The sequence below is a fragment of the Geotrypetes seraphini genome, chromosome 11 (assembly GCF_902459505.1).
Source record: "Geotrypetes seraphini chromosome 11, aGeoSer1.1, whole genome shotgun sequence".
In the NCBI taxonomy this organism is placed as follows: Eukaryota; Metazoa; Chordata; class Amphibia; order Gymnophiona; family Dermophiidae; genus Geotrypetes; species Geotrypetes seraphini.
The window spans coordinates 85,519,584-85,541,293 of record NC_047094.1 but is presented as its reverse complement, the minus strand read 5'-3'; the positions used below and the strand labels follow the sequence as shown (position 1 = coordinate 85,541,293).

General features: G+C 44.9%; 1 protein-coding gene across 2 annotated transcripts in view; it reads right to left on the bottom strand.

The window, feature by feature from the left end:
* MYT1 (myelin transcription factor 1) overlaps positions 1 to 21,710 on the bottom strand; it is a 345,874-nt gene that overhangs the window by 26,698 nt on the left and 297,466 nt on the right. For both annotated transcript variants that reach the window (XM_033914908.1, XM_033914909.1), the window contains 3 exons: positions 12,421 to 12,483; positions 11,795 to 11,878; positions 320 to 541 (listed from right to left, as the gene is read on the bottom strand). In XM_033914908.1, coding sequence (XP_033770799.1) covers positions 320 to 541; positions 11,795 to 11,878; positions 12,421 to 12,483 — 369 coding nt within the window. The remainder of the gene's footprint in view (positions 1 to 319; positions 542 to 11,794; positions 11,879 to 12,420; positions 12,484 to 21,710) is intronic.

Here is a 21,710-nt window from a genome sequence, read left to right as displayed (position 1 = left end):
AAATGTTCTAGTGACTAAGGGGTCTTTTTATCAAGGCGCAGTATTGGTTTAACGCGCAGAATACCGTGCGTTAAACTGCCTGCTGTGCTAGTCACTAACGCCTCCATTGACGAGGCATTAGTTTTTTGGCTTGCCGCGGGGGTTAGCGCGTGATTAAATGTCTGACACGCTAACCCCGCTAGCGCACCTTGATAAAAAGAGCCCTAAGATAAAATTTTGCAAAGGTTAGATTGCCCAGAATTCAAATTGTCACAATCTATTCAATATGTTTTAAAATTAAAATAGAAGCAGTATTATCCACAGTAACTGTAAGTCGCACCTTCTGTGTGTGAGGAAGCTGCCATTGGCATGGCCTGAACCATCGCATCCAGGAGTTGGACAACTGGGCCCCTCATTCTTTAAAGACTTCCAGGAAAATGAGGCTCCATTCAGAGAACCTTCCTTCTGCCTGCGAGCTGCGAGTGGGCACCCTGATGCACTTCGATGGGAGGCATATTTCCCACTAATATGCCCAAGTCCATCACAGCCAGGCACTGGGCACCTAGGAAAAATGAAAAGTTACAGAATGTAGCAGTGCCTTTTCCAAAATTCTGTAGAAAACCATTACAAAGGGGTCACTAAAATTTGCAGTCACTTTTCTGGGGAGTAAAACAGCCATGTATAACTGGACACTCCTAAGTAAATTAGGAAGTCCTTTCACGGTATAAACTGGAGTTGATATCCCTGTGTAATGATGCTCTTTACCCATTTATGCTAATGAGAAACTATTAATGCAATTAAAGATTTGTAAGGTGTGCAAATTAGCATGTAAATCCCCTAATGTATGCAAACCTGTGCTATCGCTGCATCAGCAATTATGCCCACAAAAAGTTTGCCTCAGCACCTCATGGCCTAGCTTTCTAGTGCATTTTCACCTGCTCAGCTACTTGTGGCAAACAGCGATCAAAATCACTACAAGAGGCTGAATTTCCATGGTTTTCCACAGCAACATGGTGTCCTGCACCCAAACTTTCCCTAACAGATGGTACATGAGATGGCCAGTCAGATATGAGCAGGATTGGTACAGGAGAGGAGAGGTATGTTAAGAAGTAGGGGGACAGGTAGGGTTACCAGATGTCTGGGAAACCTGGACATGTCCTCTTTTTAGAGGACTATACAAGTGTCCAGATGGTTTTCCAAAGCCTGGCAGTTTGTTCGGATTTTGGAATGCCCTGAGCTCGGGGCCACATCTAGAAGCTGCGTTGATGCAACAGGATGACATCACATGCATGCATGTGACGTTGTGTCATATCTGTGCATGCTCGGAGGCCCTCCAGAAGTGGCCTGGACGAGATGAGGTTTGTGTGGGGGGCGGGGCAGGGGGGCAGAAAAGAGTGAGGCCACATGTCCTTTTTTTCATGAATAAATCTGGTACTCCTAGGGATAGGGACACTGCACATTAACAGGGAAGATCCCTGGCACCTAACACCTAAGGAAGGCCTCACTTCCCACACTGTTGAAGGAAAGCAATGATGTGCTTTTGTAAATCTCCTGTTCTGACTCCTCAGGGGGGGAGGGGTGTGGTTACCTCTTATCAGAATTAGCTCTGGCTACCCAACCCAAGCAGACATTTACTTAGTTAGTTATTTGGATTTTGCTCACATCTTTTTCAGCATTTGTTCAAAGTGAGTTAAGTAGAGTATATCAGGTATTTCCCGTTCCCTGGAGGGCTCACAATCTGAGTTTGTACCTGGAGCAATGGAGAGTTAAGTGACTTGCCAAAGGTAACAAGAAACAGTGGTGGTATTTGTACTTGTTTCTCCTTCTTTATTTCATTGATTGCAGAACTAGTAAAATTCTTCCTGGTGTCTTTCTAATTCTGTGTGCTGCCATACTTTTCTGTTCCTATAACAGTGGCATAAGAACCCTAAGCCTACTACAATAATAATGGAAAACATAGGGAGCCAGTATTCAGCAAGTGTTGCTCAGTGTTTTGCCGACTGTTGCTGGTGTTATGCCCATAAATTCAATGTCAGGCTATGTCTGATTTCCAACATTGCATTCCCAAGTTTATGGAGCCGGCAAAACCATAGCCAGTTACATAGCCTTACATCTTTGTAGGGAACTAAGATTAACCAAAAAGCAATTCTACTCTAGCCCTATTTTTAAATCTCTTAATCCTACAAGAGAGCTCTATTCTATCTTTCAATCACTAACAGGCCGTTTTGCTATTAATTCTACTTTAATGCCTTATGCTGATAGCTTGGCAACTTTGTTTGGCTGTAAAATTAAACTGTTTCAGATACAGTGGTACCTCGGTTTACGAGTGCACCAGTTTGCGAGTGTTTTGCAAGACGAGCAAAACATTCACAAAATCGGTGCCTCGGAAACCGAGTGTGCCTCGATTTATGAGCGCCCCCCCCCCCTCACCGCAATCCGGCATGCCCCGATCACATTCCTTACCCCCATTTGGCACTGGCACCAATGCACAAGACATGCCGGTGCCCGAAGATCTGCCTTCTTCGCACTGGGCCTTGAGCATCTGCCCATGCTCAAGGCCTTCGGGTTCCCGTTCTCACCGAGAATCTCGGACTCACTTTGCCTTGGCGATCTACCAGTTGATCGCGATTGACCTATTGGGCACCCCTGCTCTACATCCAGAGATGTGTAGTTCAGTTCTTGCCAGTCTTTTGAGTATGAATTTGCTGTGAGAAGTGATCCCTCCTGAGGAAGAGTGCGAAACTCGAGTGGGGGGAGGGGGTATCTCATTTCACGGTTTTCATTTCATTTCAAACACCAGCACTTTAGAGCACGATTTTTACACTGTGGTTGCCTAAAGAGTTCTGTTCATCTGACTGCCTTGAAATCAAAAGATAAGTTCTTTTTGATCTTTCATTGCTATAAAGTATTTCATAATTTACAACATAGGCGGTTTGGGACAGTAAAGGCAGTGATGGTCCCAGTGGCAACCACAGTTTGGTGACTTCACTGAACAGTTTGGTTGTAGGGTCTGAGCACTTTACTTTAATTTACTAAGCTTTATTGGTTAAAGTTGTGATATTTTGGTATACATATTTATATCATCACAAAATAATTTAATATCTCCCTAGTTTGATATTTCAGAAAACTTTTAAAAGCATATTTGTTTATTATTTGCCGATTATGTTATTACTGTAATTGATCTACATGTAATTCACTGATATTGTTCAGTTTTATTAATTTGTACACTGCATTGAACTGCAAGGTATTGCAATACAGAAATAAAATTGTATGTTATGTTTTATGTTTTTTATTCGTTTATTCTGGTTCAAAATATCAGGTTTCCTTCTTTCTGTTCGCTCAGAATTTAAAGTTCAGTCTTTGTCCATCTCAATGGAAATAATCCTTTATACCATCTTTAAAAAACACCAACACTTTGATCCATCCATTCCTGCCCACTACTACCCAGTTTCAAACTTAAGTTTTCTTTCCAAAATCAATTATAACATCAGTTCATAGTGAGGTCCATTCCAATTTGGATAACCATCAGATAAGCCTTCTTATCTCTCTAGACCTGTCAATGACATTTGACCTGGTTGACTCCTCTTATCCCAACTTTCAGATTTAGACTTGAGGGGTATAGTGTTGCAGAGTGGTTTCAGTCTTTTCTTCAAGATTGGTCTTTTACAGTTGTCACCTCATCTTTGGAATCAGCCACCCATCCTCTGCATTGTGGAATATCACAAGACCCTTTCCTCTTTCCTTTCTTATTTAATTTATTCCTAAACCTGTTGGCAATAAATTGCAATTTCATTTCATATTTATGCTGTTGACATTCTCCTTCTGCATTACCAGTCCAATAAATCCTGATGTTAGCCGTTTATGAATCTGCTTAAACAGGATTGTTCTGTGGTCGGCAGAAAATCGGTTAGTTCTCAATCCAGAAAAGACCGTTGCCTATTTGCTTACAGGATCCTTATCTCTTCCAAATTCAGATTTATATGTCTTAGGCACAACTATTACTCCAATTGACTCATTTTAATACCTGGGAATTATCTTTGATTTTCACTCTTCAAGTTTCAGCTCTACAAGGTATGTAAAGCAGGTTTTCACATCAACTTCATACAACCTGTAATTTGTTTCTTATTGTCCTTTTTATGACTAGACTCAACTGCTACAATGTTCATTCTGGTATCTCTCATTCCCTTCTGAAGAAGTTTCAAACCCTACAAAATTCTGCCATCCGTCTGCTCTGTCATTCTAGTCAATCTGTGCATGTGACACCTCTGCTCAATGAACACCACTGGTTGCCAGTCGAATTTAGGGTTAAGTTCAAGATTTTTCTTCCAGCCTTCAAAGACTTCCCTATGGGGAAACCTTCCTGCTAACATTACTTAACCATTCCATACACTCCCTTCCAGGCACTTCACTCAATCAATGACTACTGTATGGTCCTTCCCAGTCCGTAAGTGACTCACTATGAGTCTATGTGCCTTCTTTTTTATGGCCCCTGCGCTCTGGAATTCTCTGCTTTTATTAATCCATGAGAACTTCTCGTCCCACTCTTTAAAGCTGCAATTAAGACATGGTTATTTCAACAGGCATGCTCTGGCTGAGACTCTGGTTCCTTTGGTCTGGACTGCTCACCTGTTTCCCTATTAATATATTTGTTGTTTTTATGTCTGCCGTTTAACTTTGCTACTTTGGTTCATCAGTGTGAATGGTTGCTTTCCTATTGAATTTTGTATTTCCATTCTTTATGGATTTTGTTTTAGAATTGTGCACCATTTTGTTTTGCTTTGACAACTAAAAACAGTTTTGTAAGTCTTCAAGCAATAAATCAATCAATTCAATATTCAGCATTTAATTGGCTATGGTGAACCGCATAAAGATTCTTTTTTATAGAAAGGATAGTAGATGCATGGGATAGTCTCCTGTTAGAAGTGGTGGAAACAAAGACTATATCTGAGCTCAAGAAAGCGTGGAACAGGCACGTGGGACTCTCTTGAGGAGATAATGGATGCTGCAGATGGGCAGACTGGATTTGGCCTTTATCTACCATCATGTTTCTAGGATTGCCTTTTATGTGATCCCATTTATGTGATTATCTTGGCCAGTTAAGTACCAAATATTGGCATGTAATAAGCCAAGTGCTGACTCGCCCCCAAAATAGCCAGTTTTGAGATAGACGCTAACTAGACATTTCAACGTTTAGCACCAAACAAGTGAGTTAACTAGCCAGGATCCATTTCTGGATGGTTACCGTATTTTCACGTAGATAACAAGCACCCGTGTAAAACACGCACACGGGTATAGTGCGCGAAAAACAAAAATCTATGTACAGAAATTTTTATATACTGCGCACACCCGTATACCGTGCATGCTGCCCGACTCTCCGGTCGCCGCCTGACTCTCCTTTCGCCCGCCCCGACTCTCCTCTGGACACCCCGACTCTCCTTTCGCCCGCCCTGACTCTCCTCTCCCCCTTGAAGTCCTGTCCCCACCCTGAAAGCCTGATGCCCCCCCCCCCGACGTCCGATTCACCCCCCCCCCCGGCAGGACCGTTCGCACCCCCACCGCGAAGGACCGCTCGCACGCCCCCGCACCCCGAAGGACCGCTCGCACGCACTCCCACCCGCACCCGCACCCCCACCCTGAAGGACCGCTCGCACCCCCACAGGCTCTCGACCCCCCCCATCATGTAGAAGCTCCTACCGGTGTCCTGCTGCTTCCTCTTGGCGGTCCCGACTCCCCGACACGATCGGGGCAAAAGGGAGCTCAAGCCCTCTTGCCCCAGCCAACCGCGGCACCCCCGACACGATCGGGATAAGAGGGAGCTCAAGCACTCTTGCCCCAGCCAACTGCGACACCCCCAACACGATCGGGGCAAGAGGGAGCTCAAGCCCTCTTGCCCCCCCCCACCCCGACTCCCCGACACGATCGGGACAAGAGGGAGCTCAAGCCCTCTTGCCCCAGCCAACCGCGGCACCCCCGACACGATTGGGGCAAGAGGGAGCTCAAGCCCTCTTGCCCCCCCCGACCCCCCGACACGATCGGGGCAAGAGGGAACTCAAGCCCTCTTGCCCCAGCCAACCGCGGCACCCCCGACATGATTGGGGCAAGAGGATGCTCAAGCCCTCTTGCCCCCCCCCCGACTCCCCGACACGATCGGGCAAGAGGGAGCTCAAGCCCTCTTGCCCCCCCGACTCCCCAACTCCCCGACAATATCGGGCCAGGAGGGAGCCCAAGTCCTCCTGGCCCTGGCGACCCCCCCCCCCCCGCTAGTTGTTCGGGCCAGGAGGGAGCCCAAACCGTTCTGGCCACGCGACCCCCTACCCCCACCCCGCACTACATTACGGGCAGGAGGGATCCCAGGCCCTCCTGCCCTCGACGCAAACCCCCCTCCCAACGACCGCCCCCCCAAGAACCTCCGACCGCCCCCCCAGCCGACCCGTGACCCCCCTGGCCGACCCCCACGACACCCCCACCCCCCTTCCCCGTACCTTTGTGTAGTTGGCCGGACAGACGGGAGCCAAACCCGCCTGTCCGGCAGGCAGCCAACGACGGAATTGGCCCATCCGTCCCAAAGCTCTGCCTACTGGTGGGGCCTAAGGCGCCTGGGCCAATCAGAATAGGCCCGGGAGCCTTAGGTCCCTCCTGGGGGCGGGGCCTTGGGCACATGGTCGGGTTGGGCCCAGGTGCCTCAGGCCCCGCCCCCAGGTGGGACCTAAGGCTCCCGGGCCTATTCTGATTGGCCCAGGCACCTTAGGCCCCACCAGTAGGCAGAGCTTTGGGACGGATGGGCCAATCTGGCCTCATTCCGTTGTTGGCTGCCTGCCGGACAGGCGAGTTTGACTCCCGTCTGTCCGGCCAACTACACAAAGGTACGGGGAAGGGGGGTGGGGGTTTCGTGGGGGTCGGCCAGGGGGGTCGCGGGTCGGCTGTGGGAGGGGGCGGTCGTTGGGGGGAGGGGGGTTTGCGTCGAGGGCAGGAGGGCCTGGGATCCCTCCTGCCCATAATGTAGTGCGGGGTAGGGGTAGGGGGTCGCCGTGGACAGGAGGGTTTGGGCTCCCTCCTGGCCCGAACAACTAGCGGGAGGGGGGGGTTGCCAGGGCCAGGAGGACTTGGGCTCCCTCCTGCCCCGATATTGTCGGTGAGTTGGGGAGTCGGCGGGGCAAGAGGGCTTGGGCTCCCTTTTGCCCCGATCGTGTCGGGGAGTCAGGGGTTCAAGAGGGCTTGAGCTCCCTCTTGCCCCGATTGTGTCGGGGGTGCCGCGGTTGGCTGGGACAAGAGGGCTTGAGTTCCCTCTTGCCCCGATCATGTCGGGTGTTGGGACCGCCAAGAGGAAGCAGCAGGACACCGGTAGGAGCTTCTACAAGATGGGGGGGGGGGTCGGGAGGCTGTGGTGGTGCGGGTGGGAGTGCGTGCGAGCGGTCCTTCGGGGTGGGGGTGCGAGCGGTCCTGCGGGGGGTGAATCGGACGTCGGGGGGGGAACTATGTAAAAAAAATTTTGTACAACGCGCTCATGCGTATAACGTGCGAGGGTATGCGCGGTACATAAAAACCACGTATAACGCGCGCATTATATGCGAGAAAATACGGTAAATCACTTCAAATATTGACTCCCATGTTTTCAAACTCATTAGCTGAGAGAACATAAAAATGTTATAAATGCCGGCTTTTCTTAATTATGACTGGGATAGCCATGCAGATGATAACACGTAATTGGAAGAACTGAGATTGCCTCAATTTTACTTTTTGGTGGGCGAACCTATGCTCCAGTTATAGATATGAAAAAATGAATGCTAAATTGCTGGGGCATAATAATGTATTTAAACTGGTTTGGGGCCCGTTGACATCCTTTATTACTTCTCTGTAGTTGTTTTTGTCTTTCATTTCTGTGCCATTTCCTAACACATCTAGGGTGGGAGGGAATGAGGAGGGATTGTACTGTTGTATTATTTTAAATAAGTGTAGGTTATTGAAAGAGTATATACATTTGTGTTATTGATTAATCGATGGGTGGGTGGGATAAAATGATTGATTTTGAATATCTGTAAGTTGAATGTGCTTTACTTGACTTGTTATATGTTCTTATACCTGTGTGTTGCACTGTTAATATTTGAAAGTTAATAAAGATTTTTTTAAAAAAGAACATAAGAATTGCCAGTGGTCCATCGTGCCCAGCAGTCCATTCCTGCGGCGGCCCCCTAGGTCAAGGACCTGAGCCCTAACTGAGTCTAGCCTTACCTGCGTACGTTCTGATCTAGCAGGAACTTGTCTAACTTTGTCTTGAATCCCTGGAGGGTGTTTTCCCCCTACGACAGCCTCCGGAAGAGCGTTCCAGTTTTCCACCACTCTCTGGGTGAAAAAGAACTTCCTTACGTTTGTACGGAATCTATCCCCTTTTAACTTTAGAGTGCCCTCTCGTTCTCCCCACCTTGGAGAGGGTGAACAACCTGTCTTTATCTACTAAGTCTAGTCCCTTCATTATCTTGAATGTTTCTATCATGTCCCCTCTCAAGAGAGCAAGGAATTGAATTGAATTCTTTTAAATGTAAATAAATTAACCCATTCTGTTAATTTTCTTACAGCAGTCTGCAAGTATCTGGAGATACCAAAATGTTCCCCATACCAGGAGTGGAATCTGACTAGCAAGGAGAGATTTAGGGCTCATTTTCTAGTGAATCTGCCTAAAATTCAGAACTCTCCCCTTCACTGCTGTGACATTTCCTTTGAATGGCAGCAAAGTGCAGCTCTGCAATAGTTTTTCTGAGTTAATTTGGAAAATGCTGATCTTGATTTTAATCATTTGCCAGTGTAGCACAATTCATGTATAATATCCTTACCAGCAGGAACCTTGCTAAATTCAGAAGAGCGTTGCTTTTATATGATCACAAGCAAATTACTGAATCCTCTGGAGGATCGGAAAAAAATAAACTTCCAGCATTAAGTATGCAGCCCTTATGGTACAACTGTTTCATATTTCATACTGTTAATTTAAGTTCCATTACAGTTTGATTGTACAAAATAAACTAGTACCTTATTGCACCAAACAGCTGCTTTTGTCTGGTTTTCCCTCACCGTTTGTATTTAACTGAAGTGTTAGAAGTGGCTGATCAATTAGACAGCCATTCTTTGTTGTAGTTTACTCCTCCAGGGTGAGCCTCAAGGTTAAGGAGATTTGTTCAAGCAAATCTGCAGTAAATGACTTGAAGGATGAATTTAAAAAAAAAGCAACAAGAACTAAATATGTTCCTCTCAGTGGGACTTTGCAAGTGACTGTTAATACCCTGCTGAAGTAGAATGCTAGAAAAGTCTCTAGTGCAAACCTGCAGGGATTCAGAACTGAGGACACTGAATTGCTGAAGATAAAATCTTCCCTCCCTTTGTCACCCTCCAGTCAGCAGCGCAACATTCACAATTTGCTGCTCTTGCCGGCATCAGGCCTTCCTCTCTGCTAGGTCCTACCTACTTCCTGTTTCCACGAAGGCAGGACCCAGTAGATGCCAACAAGAGAAGTAAATTGTAAGTGCTGCTGCTTCTGAGAAGAAATTCTTGATGCCAGTGCCAGCCCTCTTAAAGTCTGCACCCAGGGCAGATCGTTCCCCCTGCCCCCCCCCCCCCTTCCCACACACACACTTTAGTATGCCACTGCCTTGAGGTCAGCAATGTTGATGTTAAAGATAGGTTATAGTGTCTGAAATTTAGCATCATGATCCCACTAGCTTCAGCCCATCTGAGCCTTTTCCTGACAGGCATTTTAGGATGGCAGCTCCCCAATTGCAGAAAATGTATAGACAGATGTAGGGGCTTGTATATATTCTGCTTTTTCAAAGCTGCAGTATTATGATTGGGAGTTGGTATCCCAACACCATTTTCTCCAGAACATGTTTACATGTGCTCCTAATATTCCAACTTTGGAAATCCCTTACCGCTATCTATAAGAATAACTATGAGAATAGTGTACCTAAGGCAGAGGAATTTGCAAAGTTTTTAAATGATAAAATTAAAAATATCAGAACCCTTTTCCCTAAAGTAGAAAGTGGAAACAACAAATACTATCCTGGTGAACAGATATTGGAAAGAATTTGCATATACATTGGAAGATCAGGTTAGGACCTTATGCAATAGACTAAGTTGGAGTAATTGCTCTCTGGATCCTTGTCCATCTTATATTTTTCGAGATATTCTAGGCCAGGCTATTTCTTGGTTAACTTCACTGATAAATTGTTTTCTAGATTCTGGCTATTTTTCTACTTCGATGGGTCATATAGTTCTTACCCCTTTATTGAAAGGTCTGTCCTTAGATCAATCTGTTCCGACAAACTATCGCCCAATCGCTAATATACCTTTATTAAACACATTAATTGAGTCAATAATCTCTAAACAATTATCAAGTTATATAGACAAGTTTTCCATACTATCTCCATTTCAACATGGTTTTCACTCCAACTACAGTACAGAAACTTTACTGATATCCTTGTTCTCTAAAATTCAAAGTTTACTTTCACAGAATCGTTTTGCAATTTTATTGCAATTTGATCTTTCAGCACCCATTGATGTTGTGAACCATGAAATTCTTGTTCAACTATTGTCTGATTTAGGTTTGGAGGGTAACATCCTCAACTGGTTCAAAGGATTTCTGTCATTGCGATCATACATGGTAAATTTCAATGGTACAACATCTACTGCGTGATCTTCGGACTGTGGGGTCCCTCAAGGTTCACCATTGTCCCCTGTTCTTTTTAATATTTATATGACTGCATTAAACGTCTTTCAAGTAAACTCTATTGAAACTTTATTCACATATGCCAATGATATTTTTATTTTACAGGAAGTAGATTTGAATTTGAGCAATTTTTCTGCTAATATTAATTCATGTATTTCCAAACTTCACCATTGGTCACTTCAGGTCCAACAAAAACAAAATTGTTTTGGTTTGGTCCTGAATTTGCAAATATTCCAAGCAGAGTTACACTTAATATTGGTGAAGTTCTACCAATAGAGTTCTCTTCTAGAGTACTGGGAATCATTTTAGTTTCTTCTTTTTCTTTCCATCATCAGGTAAATCATCTGATTAAGAAATGTTTTTTTAGTTTACGGACATTGAAAAGTGTCCACCCTGTATTTTACCAACATCATTTTGCAGTATTGGTCCAGTCAGTTATTTTAGCTCAGTTGGACAAAGGGAATCAGAAAAGGTTACAATTAATACAGAACACTGTGGCACAACTAATTTTTGGAAAGTCAAACTTCAAGCATGTTTCTCCATTGTTTAAGAACTTACACTGGCTCCCGTTTTGTTACAGAGTTTAGTTTAAAAGTGCTTGTATTGTTTATAAAATTATTAATGGATTATTTGACTCTCTGCTACCTTTAACCTTAAATTCCTCAAACATTTTGGGTTGTAGAACTATTCATATACATAAGTTATCTTTTCCTTCAGTCAAAGGTTCTCGATCAATTGATCAATCTTTTTCCTTCCTGTTGACTGCACTATGGAATGACCTAACCGTTCATGTATTTCTTTTCAGGTTTTCTGTAAAATTTTAAAAACTACGATGTTTCAACATTTTATTGAATGTAACTCCTAATGATCTATTTTAAAATCAGCACATCTTTGTAAACATATTTTTATTGTAAACCAAGTCGAGCCCTATATCTTTAGGGATGATCCGGTATATAAATCTAAGATTTAGTTTAGATTAGGTTAGATTTTGATTCATAGATTTTCTAGTTTTTTCCTGAGATCTTACTTCAAGCAGAGACAATTGTCTCTATATAAAAATAAATACATTAATAAAATGAAAAATAACAGTTCTACGAAACTCACTTCATTAGCTCTGGGTCCTCTTTGTCATCTTTTGTGGGGGTTATCTTCATGCCACTTTTCTTGGCACGAGGGCAACCTGACAAACTATTAAAGAAAGAAGCCCAAAGACATAAGTGAGTGTTTTGTTTTGTAACGTGCAATGAATAATTCCTCTACCTTTCTCATCTTTCATTCATTTTCCATCTCACTAACTCAGAATTCAGCTTTCATGCTAGAAAAATAATACAAAAATGGGGGGTTTTCCCCATGAACTCAAGATAAGAACATTTCCAATAAAAGTAAGTCATATGTTATGGAATCATTTAAACAAAATTCTTAGCTCTCTTCTCATAGTGGTAGAAAGCTAAAATAGAAGTTACAAACACAGGCAGCACAATCCCCAGGACTACCGTAGCAAATATCATCTGACTCTGTGTCTTTTATGTGAGTGAATATAACTCATCATCAGATTCTGAGAACATAACAAAAGTCAGAGACAAAAATAGGCTTCTGTTGCCAGAGAAATCAGTGTTTTATCGAATTCTCTGTAAAGCTTCATGGTAAAACACAGATTAAAACAAATATTCTGGACTTCCCCCACCAAAAATACCCCAGACAATCCCCCCCTCCCCCCCTAACAAACCTACCTCCTATGTGATGCATAATTTCCAGTTATGTGTCCAGAGCCATCACAGCCAGGAGTTGGGCACCTGAGGAGAGACATGAAAGAGCGATTCACAGTTTATTTGCAACACAGCAAAGATGGACGAAACAGTAAAACTGAAAAACATTATATTGTTCTCTCCCAATACACTGAACTCATTAAACTTAAAAACACTTAAGACACGTTAAGATTTTATTTGCCTTCTGCTTAGCCTGGGAAAAGGTGTTTGGACAAGAGTCCTAGGATATTTTTCTTTACAGAGCAGTTGTGGCTGGTGTATGTTCTTTGGTCTATTCTGATGCCACCACCAGTGTTCAAAATCATGAGTGAAAGGCTGCTCCTTAGGACCAAAATAACTCATTCCCAGATATCTTTGCTTGGGTAATGAAATCAGAAGTCACCAGGTGCAAACTAATTCTGTTCTCAACAGGCAGGTGTTCCAAGTTTATTAAAAATTTGTTATACCACCTTATCATACATTTCAATCCAATCCAATCCTTGGTCTTATATATCGGATCATTCCCTGAAAGGAACTCGATCTGGTTCACAAAATTAAGCAAAGGAGACAATGATAGGACAAAAATTCATCTGTTACAGTCCCTTATTTATCAGATAAGAATTTCTTAAAAAGTTTTTTTAAAAAGTGTCAAAGAAGAGAGGAGTCTAATTTCTGAAGGAAGACCATTCCAGATTTTTACCAAAGCAAATGCCATAGAGTAAGAAATCCTACCTAAGGTTTGTATACCCCTAGTGGAAGGGAATACTAATTTAAATTTGTGTATTCCTCTAGAGCAGTGGTCTCAAACTCAAACCCTTTGCAGGGCCACATTTTGGATTTGTAGGTAATTGGAGTACCACAGAAAAAAATACGTGGAGGGGCATAATCAAAAGGGACGTCTAAGTCCGTTTACGTCCATTTCGCAAGTCGTCCAAAGTCAAAAAGTGCCTAAGTGACATTTTCGAAAGAGATGTCCAACTTCTTTTGACTTTCGAAAATCGTCCAAATTATACATCCTGCAGATCTGATCTAAAACGTCTATCTTTATAGTCCATTTTTGTACAAATGTCCATCCAAGTAAAAAATGTCTAGAACAAGCCCTGTTGGACGTGGGAGGGGTCTGCAAAGTGATTGACAGAACACCCAGACAGGGCACCTAAATAGTGGGGTACCTTACAGGGCACTGCTGTGAACTTCACAAATAGGGTGCCATGGTTTCACCGCATTACAGCTCCCTTATAGGTGATGATGAGCCCCCCAAACCACCTCCAGAATCCCCTAGACCCACTTATCTACCACCCCTATAGCCCTTATGGATGCAGAAGCCACTTATATGCCAATACAAAAGGGTTTTGGGGGTGTATAGGGAGGTGCACATGTTTCAGTAACAATGCAGTGGTTACAGGAACTTATGGGCATGGGTCCATCTCTCTATGGGTCCCAAACCCACCCCCAAGAAGACTTAAGCTGCCTTTGGGTGGACGACTAGGCTTTCCTATGCTAGGCAGCCAGGTGATGATGGTCTGGAGGCTGAAATTTCAAGTTATGATTAAAATTTTTATTGGAGTGGGGGGGTGTTAGTGATCACTAGGGTAGTGTGTGGGGGTCTGTGTTATGTGTTTTCAGTGATTATCTGGTGAGTTTAGGTGGGTTTTAGTGACTTAGACCATGTTTTAGATGGTCTAAGTCAAAACGACCAAGTTTCCTCTAGACTCTGTTGTTTAACTTTCGGTTATACATGCTGTATGACTAAGTCTAAGCCGGCCCATGTCCCGCCCAACTCCCGCCCTTGACACGCCTCCCGAAACGCCCCATTTAGCTTTGGACGTTGAGCGGCTCTATGAAGGCCTAAGTCATTTAGAAATACATCCAAAACCTGGTTTGATTATCGGCACTTGGACGTTTTAGAGAAATGTTCGTCCAAGTGCCGATTTAGGCCAGTTTTTGGACATTTTTCTCTTTCGATTATGAGCCCCTTAATGTCTTATTAAAGAAATGACAATTTTGCATGGGGTGAAACTCTTTATAGTTTATAAATCTTTCCTTTTGGCTGTCTTAATAATAATATTGTAATTTATAGCTAAAGAGACATATGATCAAGAAACTGTTTTATTTTACCTTTGTGATTATGATAATCATACTGACAGCCTCAAAATAGTACCTGGTGGGCTGCGAGTTTGACACCACTGCTTTAGAGGAAAGGGGTTGTTGAGAGTTAAAAGAAAAAGTAAGTAATGGGGAAAAGATCCCCAAGGTGGTTGTACAAAAAATCAAAGGGAGAACAAATAGTAAGCCGAAAAGGCTAAACTAACAGAACAGTCAAGATAACAGGACAGATGATGACAAAAATAAACAAACTGGTACACGAGGGAGAACTACAATATAATTAAGGAAAGAGAGGGAAGAGGGAAAACCCAAAAGGAAGGGGAGACAACATATCAATCCAAGGAAATAGACTATGTATGTAAAGTTTAAAAAGTCCTTACAAGGACAGTTAAACTTGTAAAGCATCTCTAAAAAGGAACGTTTTAAGGGAGGATTTGAATTTTTCTAGGGATGTTAGCTCTCTTAAAGAGTTTGGAACCGAATTCCAGAGGGAGAGAGCAACTACGGAAAAGATAGAATTTCTCCTGATATTAATACGTATGTCTCAGTGTCGGGATTGCTAACAAGTTTTGATCAGATGTTCGGAGGATACGTGGAGAGGAGCATGGGATCAGGTGTCTGTTGAATTCCGGCTGCCCTGTTTTCCTTGTTTTAAACGTCAACAATAATGTTTTATAAGTAATGTGGTGATCAATAGGGAGCCAATGAGCTCTAACTAGGAGAGGGGTGCCGTGGCCAAATTTCTTGGCCTTGAAGATGACTTTAACGGCAGTATTCTGGCCTATCTGAAGGCGTCTGATCTCTTTCTGGGTGATTCCATGATATAAGACATTACCGTAGTTCAGACAGATGACCAGAGAATGAATGAGAATATTAACAGCAGAGTGGTTGAGAAGTTTGGCTAGCGAACGGATCGTGCGAAGGCGATAAAAACATTTATGAACAACTGTACTTATGTGATCATGAAAGGTGAGATTCTCGTCAAACGTAATTCCTAAAAGCTTAAGTGTTTTGAATGACTGGTGTTTTGAATGACTGAACCAGGGCTGATTTGAATTTGATGGGAGAGAGTAGAGAAGAACCTTTCTTGGTTGGAAAAATCATTGTTTTGGTTTTAACATTGAGTGACAACATATTAGAATTGAGCCAGTCGCCTATTTTCTCCAATTTTTCATTGATATTGGTGATATTTTCAGGATTATCCAAATTGATAGGGTGGATTAGCTGGATATCGTGAGCGTAGGCATAAACAGTAAAGCCGATTGACTGTCCAAGTGTGATCAGAGGGGCCAGAAAAATATTAAAGAGAATTGGAGACAGTATTGAGCCCTGTGGAATGCCGAAATCATTAGAAAATGTATCAGATAAAGAGTCATTAAATGAGACTTTTGATGTACATTCTTTGAAGTATGAGGTGAACCAGTTTAATATTTGGTCTGAAACCTATTTCCTATAATGTATGGATGAGTAAGTAGTAATCAACTGTATCAAAAGCTGAGGACAGGTCCAGAGAAATAAGAATGACAGAGTTATGATGGTCAAGGTGGTAAATGATGTTAATAAGAAGACCTATAAGAGAGAGTTCAGTAGAATGATGTTTTCTGAATCCCGTTTGATTTGGGTAAAGAGAATTGGTGTTTTCCAAAAAATCAGATATTTGATTGAAGACCACCTTTTCCGTGATTTTGGTCATAAAGGGGATATTAGAAATGGGACGATAATTTGCAGTTTCAGCAGCACTAACTTTGAAATCCTTAATGGTTGGGTGAACAATGGCTTCTTTCCAAAGTTTTGGGATAGTGCTTGTGGTAAGGCTTGTGGTAACTAAGTCCAGAATATGGGGTCCAAAGATGGCAAAATACTGTTTAAGAATAAATGGGGGGTTGGCGTTTATACTGGATGCTTTGATGTTCATAGAGTTAATGATTTGCTGAATCTCAGGGAGTGAGGGAATTTTAAAAGCAATAGGCAGGACGATTGAGAATCAGAGGGAGAACATAACATAAGAACATAAGGATTGCCGCTACTGGGTCAGACCAGTGGTCCATCGCAGTGGCGTACCTAGGGGGGGGCGGGGGGGGCGGGCCGCCCCGGGTACCAGCCCTAAGGGGGTGTTCCCGGCCTTGCCGTTCAGTCCCCCGCCACCCCCGAAGGACCGCTCGCCCCCCTGGCCTCCCCGCACCACCTATGAACAGCCGCAGCAGGATCGCGAAGTCAGCGTCAGCATCCCTGCGCTGCTTCCTACGACGCGATCCCGCCCCTCCTCTGACGTCAGAGGAGGGGCGGGACCGTGGCGCAGGAAGCAGCAGGGATCGCTGACGCTGACTTCGCGATCCTGCTGCGGCTGTTCATAGGTGGTGCGGGGAGGCCAGGGGGGCGAGCGGTCCTTCGGGGGTGGCGGGGGACTGAACGGCAAGGCCGGGAACACCCCCTTAGGGCTGGTACCCGACGCTGACTTCGCGATCCTGCTGCGGCTGTTCATAGGTGGTGCGGGGAGGCCAGGGGGGCGAGCGGTCCTTCGGGGTGGGTCGGGGCATCAGGCCTTCAGGGTGGGGCGGGCGGGCAGGCAAGCAGGCTTTCAAGGGGGAGGGGGGTGACAGGCAGGCAGGCAGGCCTTCAAGGGGGGACAGGCCTTCGGGGGGGGGGTGCAGACATTCAAGGGGTGCAGGCCTTCAAGGGGGGCAGGCAGGCCTTCAGGGGGGTGCAGACCTTCGGGGGGGGGGGTGTAGGCCTTTGGGGGGGTGCAGACCTTCAAGGGGGTGCAGGCCTTCAAGGGGGGAAAGGCAGGCAGGCCTTCAAGGGGGGGACAGGCCTACAAGGGGGGGGGACAGGCCTACAAGGGGGGGGACAGGCCTACAAGGGGGGGGACAGGCCTTCAAGGGGGGGTGCAGGCCTTCAAGGGGGGGTGCAGGCCTTCAAGGGGGGTGCAGGCCTTCAAGGGGGAGACAGGCCTTCAAGGGGGGGAAAGGCAGGCAGGCAGGCCTTAAAGGGGGGACAGGCCTACAAGGGGGTGGGACAGGCCTTCAAGGGGGGGACAGGCCTTCGGGGGGGTGCAGACCTTCAAGGGGGGAAAGGCAGGCAGGCCTTCAAGGGGGGGACAGGCCTACAAGGGGGGGGGACAGGCCTACAAGGGGGGGGGACAGGCCTACAAGGGGGGGGACAGGCCTTCAAGGGGGGGGTGCAGGCCTTCAAGGGGGGTGCAGGCCTTCAAGGGGGGTGCAGGCCTTCAAGGGGGAGACAGGCCTTCAAGGGGGGGAAAGGCAGGCAGGCAGGCCTTAAAGGGGGGACAGGCCTACAAGGGGGTGGGACAGGCCTTCAAGGGGGGGACAGGCCTTCGGGGGGGTGCAGACCTTCAAGGGAGTGCAGGCCTTCGGGGGGGGGGTGCAGTCCTTCAGGGGTGGGGTTTAGGCCTTCAGAGGGGGACAGACCTTCGGGTGGGAGGTAAAGTCCTTCGGGGGGTGCAGGTCTTCAGGGGTGGGGTGTAGCCCTTCGGAGGGGGGACAGACCTTCGGGGGAGGGGGGTCCTGGTGTAAAAGGACACAGAGGGAGAGAGGGAAGGGGGGGTTCAAAGATACATGCATATGCCAGACTTTGGGGGTTAGAAATAATGGGTCTAAAAACAGAGGAGTGGGAGAGAGATGGTGCATAATGGGATTTAGGGAGGGAAGGAACAGAAAGGGAGAGAACTTGGAAACAGGGAATGGTGTGGAGGGGGGATAGAGATACTGGATAGGAGGATAGTTGGGAACAGAAAGGGAGAGATGGTGGATCCTGGGGTGGTGGGGAGTTGAGAAAAGGTGAATCTGTGGATGGAGACAAAAAAAAAGGAAAGATGCCAGATCTCCGGGAGAGGGAAGGGAAACGGAAGGGGAGAACAGAGATGGCAGACGGATGGTTAGCACGGAGAAAGGAGACCCTGGCAAGCAAGACAACAAGAGCCTGGGACCAACAAGATTTGAATATTGATCAGAGAACAAAAGGTAGAAAAAATAATTTTATTTTCTGTTTTGTGATTACAATATGTTAGATTTGAAAAGTGTACATGAGACAGCTTGAAATGGGAACTTTTCTATTTTTGTGAATGGCAAGGCTGAGTTCAGTTAAAATATATGCTTTATAAGAAAATATAATAATGTGTTTTATAAAGTTTATAAGCATTGCTGGCATACTCGGTGAGGTGTTCCTAGTGTTGGTGGTGGTGGTAGCATGTCAGTGTGTTGAGAGGAAGAGGTAGTCTGGGAAATTCTGCTGAGCAAACTCTGGGCCCATTTCCACCCCCAGTTAGTCCACTCCACTCAACTGGTTCACACACTGAGTGGGTCTTTGGGTGTTATTTCTGGGTAGTTGTTTTAGAATCTCTTCCAGTGGTTTGTCAGTATCTCCTTCTGGTCCAAGGAAGGAAACTTTGTCAACCTTAGCATTGACCTTCAGAATATGTTTGTAACAGCGCTGCTTGTGTGGCATTAGGCTATGTAGTGATCGAAAGAAAAAAACAGACCTTTGCACATTTTTGCACTATATGGTGGGTGTATGAGGAGATTCATTTCCTGCACAGTTAAGTCCATTTTTTCTACTGAATAATAGTATAGGTACAATGAAAGTAAATAGCAAAAATGTTTGAGTAGATAATTAAGGAAATCTTTTTCATATTGCTTGCTTATGGACTGGGAAAAAAGACTGTTCAAGCAAATGTCTCCAGAACTGCTTTAATGGAAAAATGTGATTTTTTTTTTTTTAAGTACTTTGTGAAATTTATTGTTGTTGTGAAATTTATTGTTATACTTTGTTTAAACTTAAAAAGCGGTGTCATTAACAGTGAATCTAATCGAAAAATCGATTCAACAGGGTGAATCGGATCGAATGAAATATTTTTCTCTGAATCGGGCAGCACTATTGGCTACCATGAGAATGGGCTACTGGGCATGATGGACCATTGGTGTGACCCAGTTAGGCTATTCTTATGTTATGTTCTCATCTGTAGGGGCCTTTGTTTTCACTTCTTATTTTAATGTATTTTTTTCCTGGGAACTTATCAGTGTTTTTTTATAATGGGAACAAAAATGGAAGAGAATTAATGTGTGTGGAATGGGGGGGGGGGTAACTAATTTCTTCAGCTAAATAATTCAATCCACTTCAAACAGACATAGGAGAACTCACGCACCATTCACACACCCTCCAACCAAAAACGTCAAAAGAAAAAAACTGTTCGACAACCTCCTAGCCATTCGAGCTGCAACACTTGACCCCCAACTCTACAACCTATTGACCTCGACCACAAACTACAAAACCTTAAAAAAAGAAATAAAAACCCTTCTATTAAAAAAACACATAAAACCAAACTAACATAATCAGAACTGTCCCAAGCATCACCTGCAACTACTCCATATGTACTTCTGATGTCATGACAATTCAGACATAATTTATGTTATGTTATGTTTGGAATAATGGTTACATAAATGAGGTTCATTAAAAGAAAATTTTCTGTGGGAGCATTTGTTGGAACTTCTGTTATCCTGATTTCTTCTATCTGTGGGCTTTCTTTAGCTAACCTACTTATCTGGGGCTTTCCACTTCTGCAGCTGCCCTTTTCACGGTCCACTTTGCGCTTGCACTCTCTGGGGAGGGGGGGTTGGGTCTGGGCTTGGTGGGGTAGGTGTGTCTGGTAGTTTTGTCTGGGTGGTGGCTGGGTGTTTCTTGGGTGCTTGTTGTGCGGATTGGTGTGTCTGGTGAGCGGTCTGGGTGTTGTTGCTTGTGGGGGTTTTTTTCATTATAAAATATGGCTGAGGGTCTAGTCCGGCTTATTATTCTTGTGGGTTCTGGGGTGGGATTTGTTTGCTTGCCCCAAGTTTTGGCCTTTTGTTGTGTATTGCTATGCCTCTCATTGGCAATTTTCTCTTGGGAGAGGCTTGTTCATGCTTGTTGTTGCTGTTACTCTCATTCTGTGTTCTTTTTGATAATGTATAAGTTTCTGTACAGACCATGGTTGCTTGTCTGGACCTTTTGCCATTCTCAATAAAAATACTTTGGGAAAAAAAAAAAAAAGAAAATTTTCACTGCCTGTTTCTATTCTGACCATTTATTCCATTTCATGGTTATTGCAAAAAAAAAAAAAAAAAAAATTTTACATGAGGGGGGGGGGGGGGGTGTCAAAAAATGATGGGCCCCGGGTGCCACATACCCTAGGTACGCCACTGGTCCATCGTGCCCAGCAGTCCGCTCACGTTGCGGCCCCCAGGTCAAAGACCAGTGCTCTAAATGAGTCCAGCCTCATCTGCGTATGTTCCAGTTTAGCAGGAACTTGTCCAACTTTGTTTTGAATCCCTGGAGGGTGTTTTCCCCTATAACAGACTCCAGAAGAGCGTTACAGTTTTCTACCACCCTCTGGGTGAAGAAGAACTTCCTTACGTTTGTACGGAATCTATCCCCTTTCAACTTTAGAGAGTGCCCTCTCTTTCTCCCTACCTTGGAGAGGGTGAACAATCTGTATTTATCTGCTAAGTCTATTCCCTTCAGTATTTTGAATGTTTCGATCATGTCCCCTCTCAGTCTCCTCTTTTCAAGGGAGAAGAGGCCCAGTTTCTCCAATCTCTCACTGTACGGCAACTCCTCCAACCCCTTAACCATTTTAGTCGCTCTTCTCTGGACCCTTTCGAATAGTACCCTGTCCTTCTTCATGTACGGCAACCAATGCTGGACACAGTACTCCAGGTGAGGGCGCACCATGGCCCAGTACAGCAGCATGATAACCTTCTCTGATCTGTTCGTGATCCCCTTCTTAATCATTCCTAGCATTCTGTTTGCCCTTTTCGCCGCCACCGCACATTGCGCAGACAGCTTCATCGACTGGTAAATCAGAACTCCCAAGTCTCTTTCCTGGGAGGTCTCTCCAAGTACCGCCTCGGACATCCTGTATTTGTGCATGAGATTTTTGTTATCGACATGCATCAATTTACACTTATCCACGTTGAACCTCATTTGCCATGTCGATGCCCATTTCTCGAGCTTATGTCACGTTGCAGATCTTCACAATCTCCTTGTGTCTTCAGTACTCTGCTACAAATTGCTTTTTTGCAGCGAGGCAGCAGGGGAGCAGAGGCAGGAGAGCTGTGCGAGGCGCAGGGAGAAGGGAGAAGCGCCCGCACAGACAAGGAGACTTCGGGGCAGCGGCG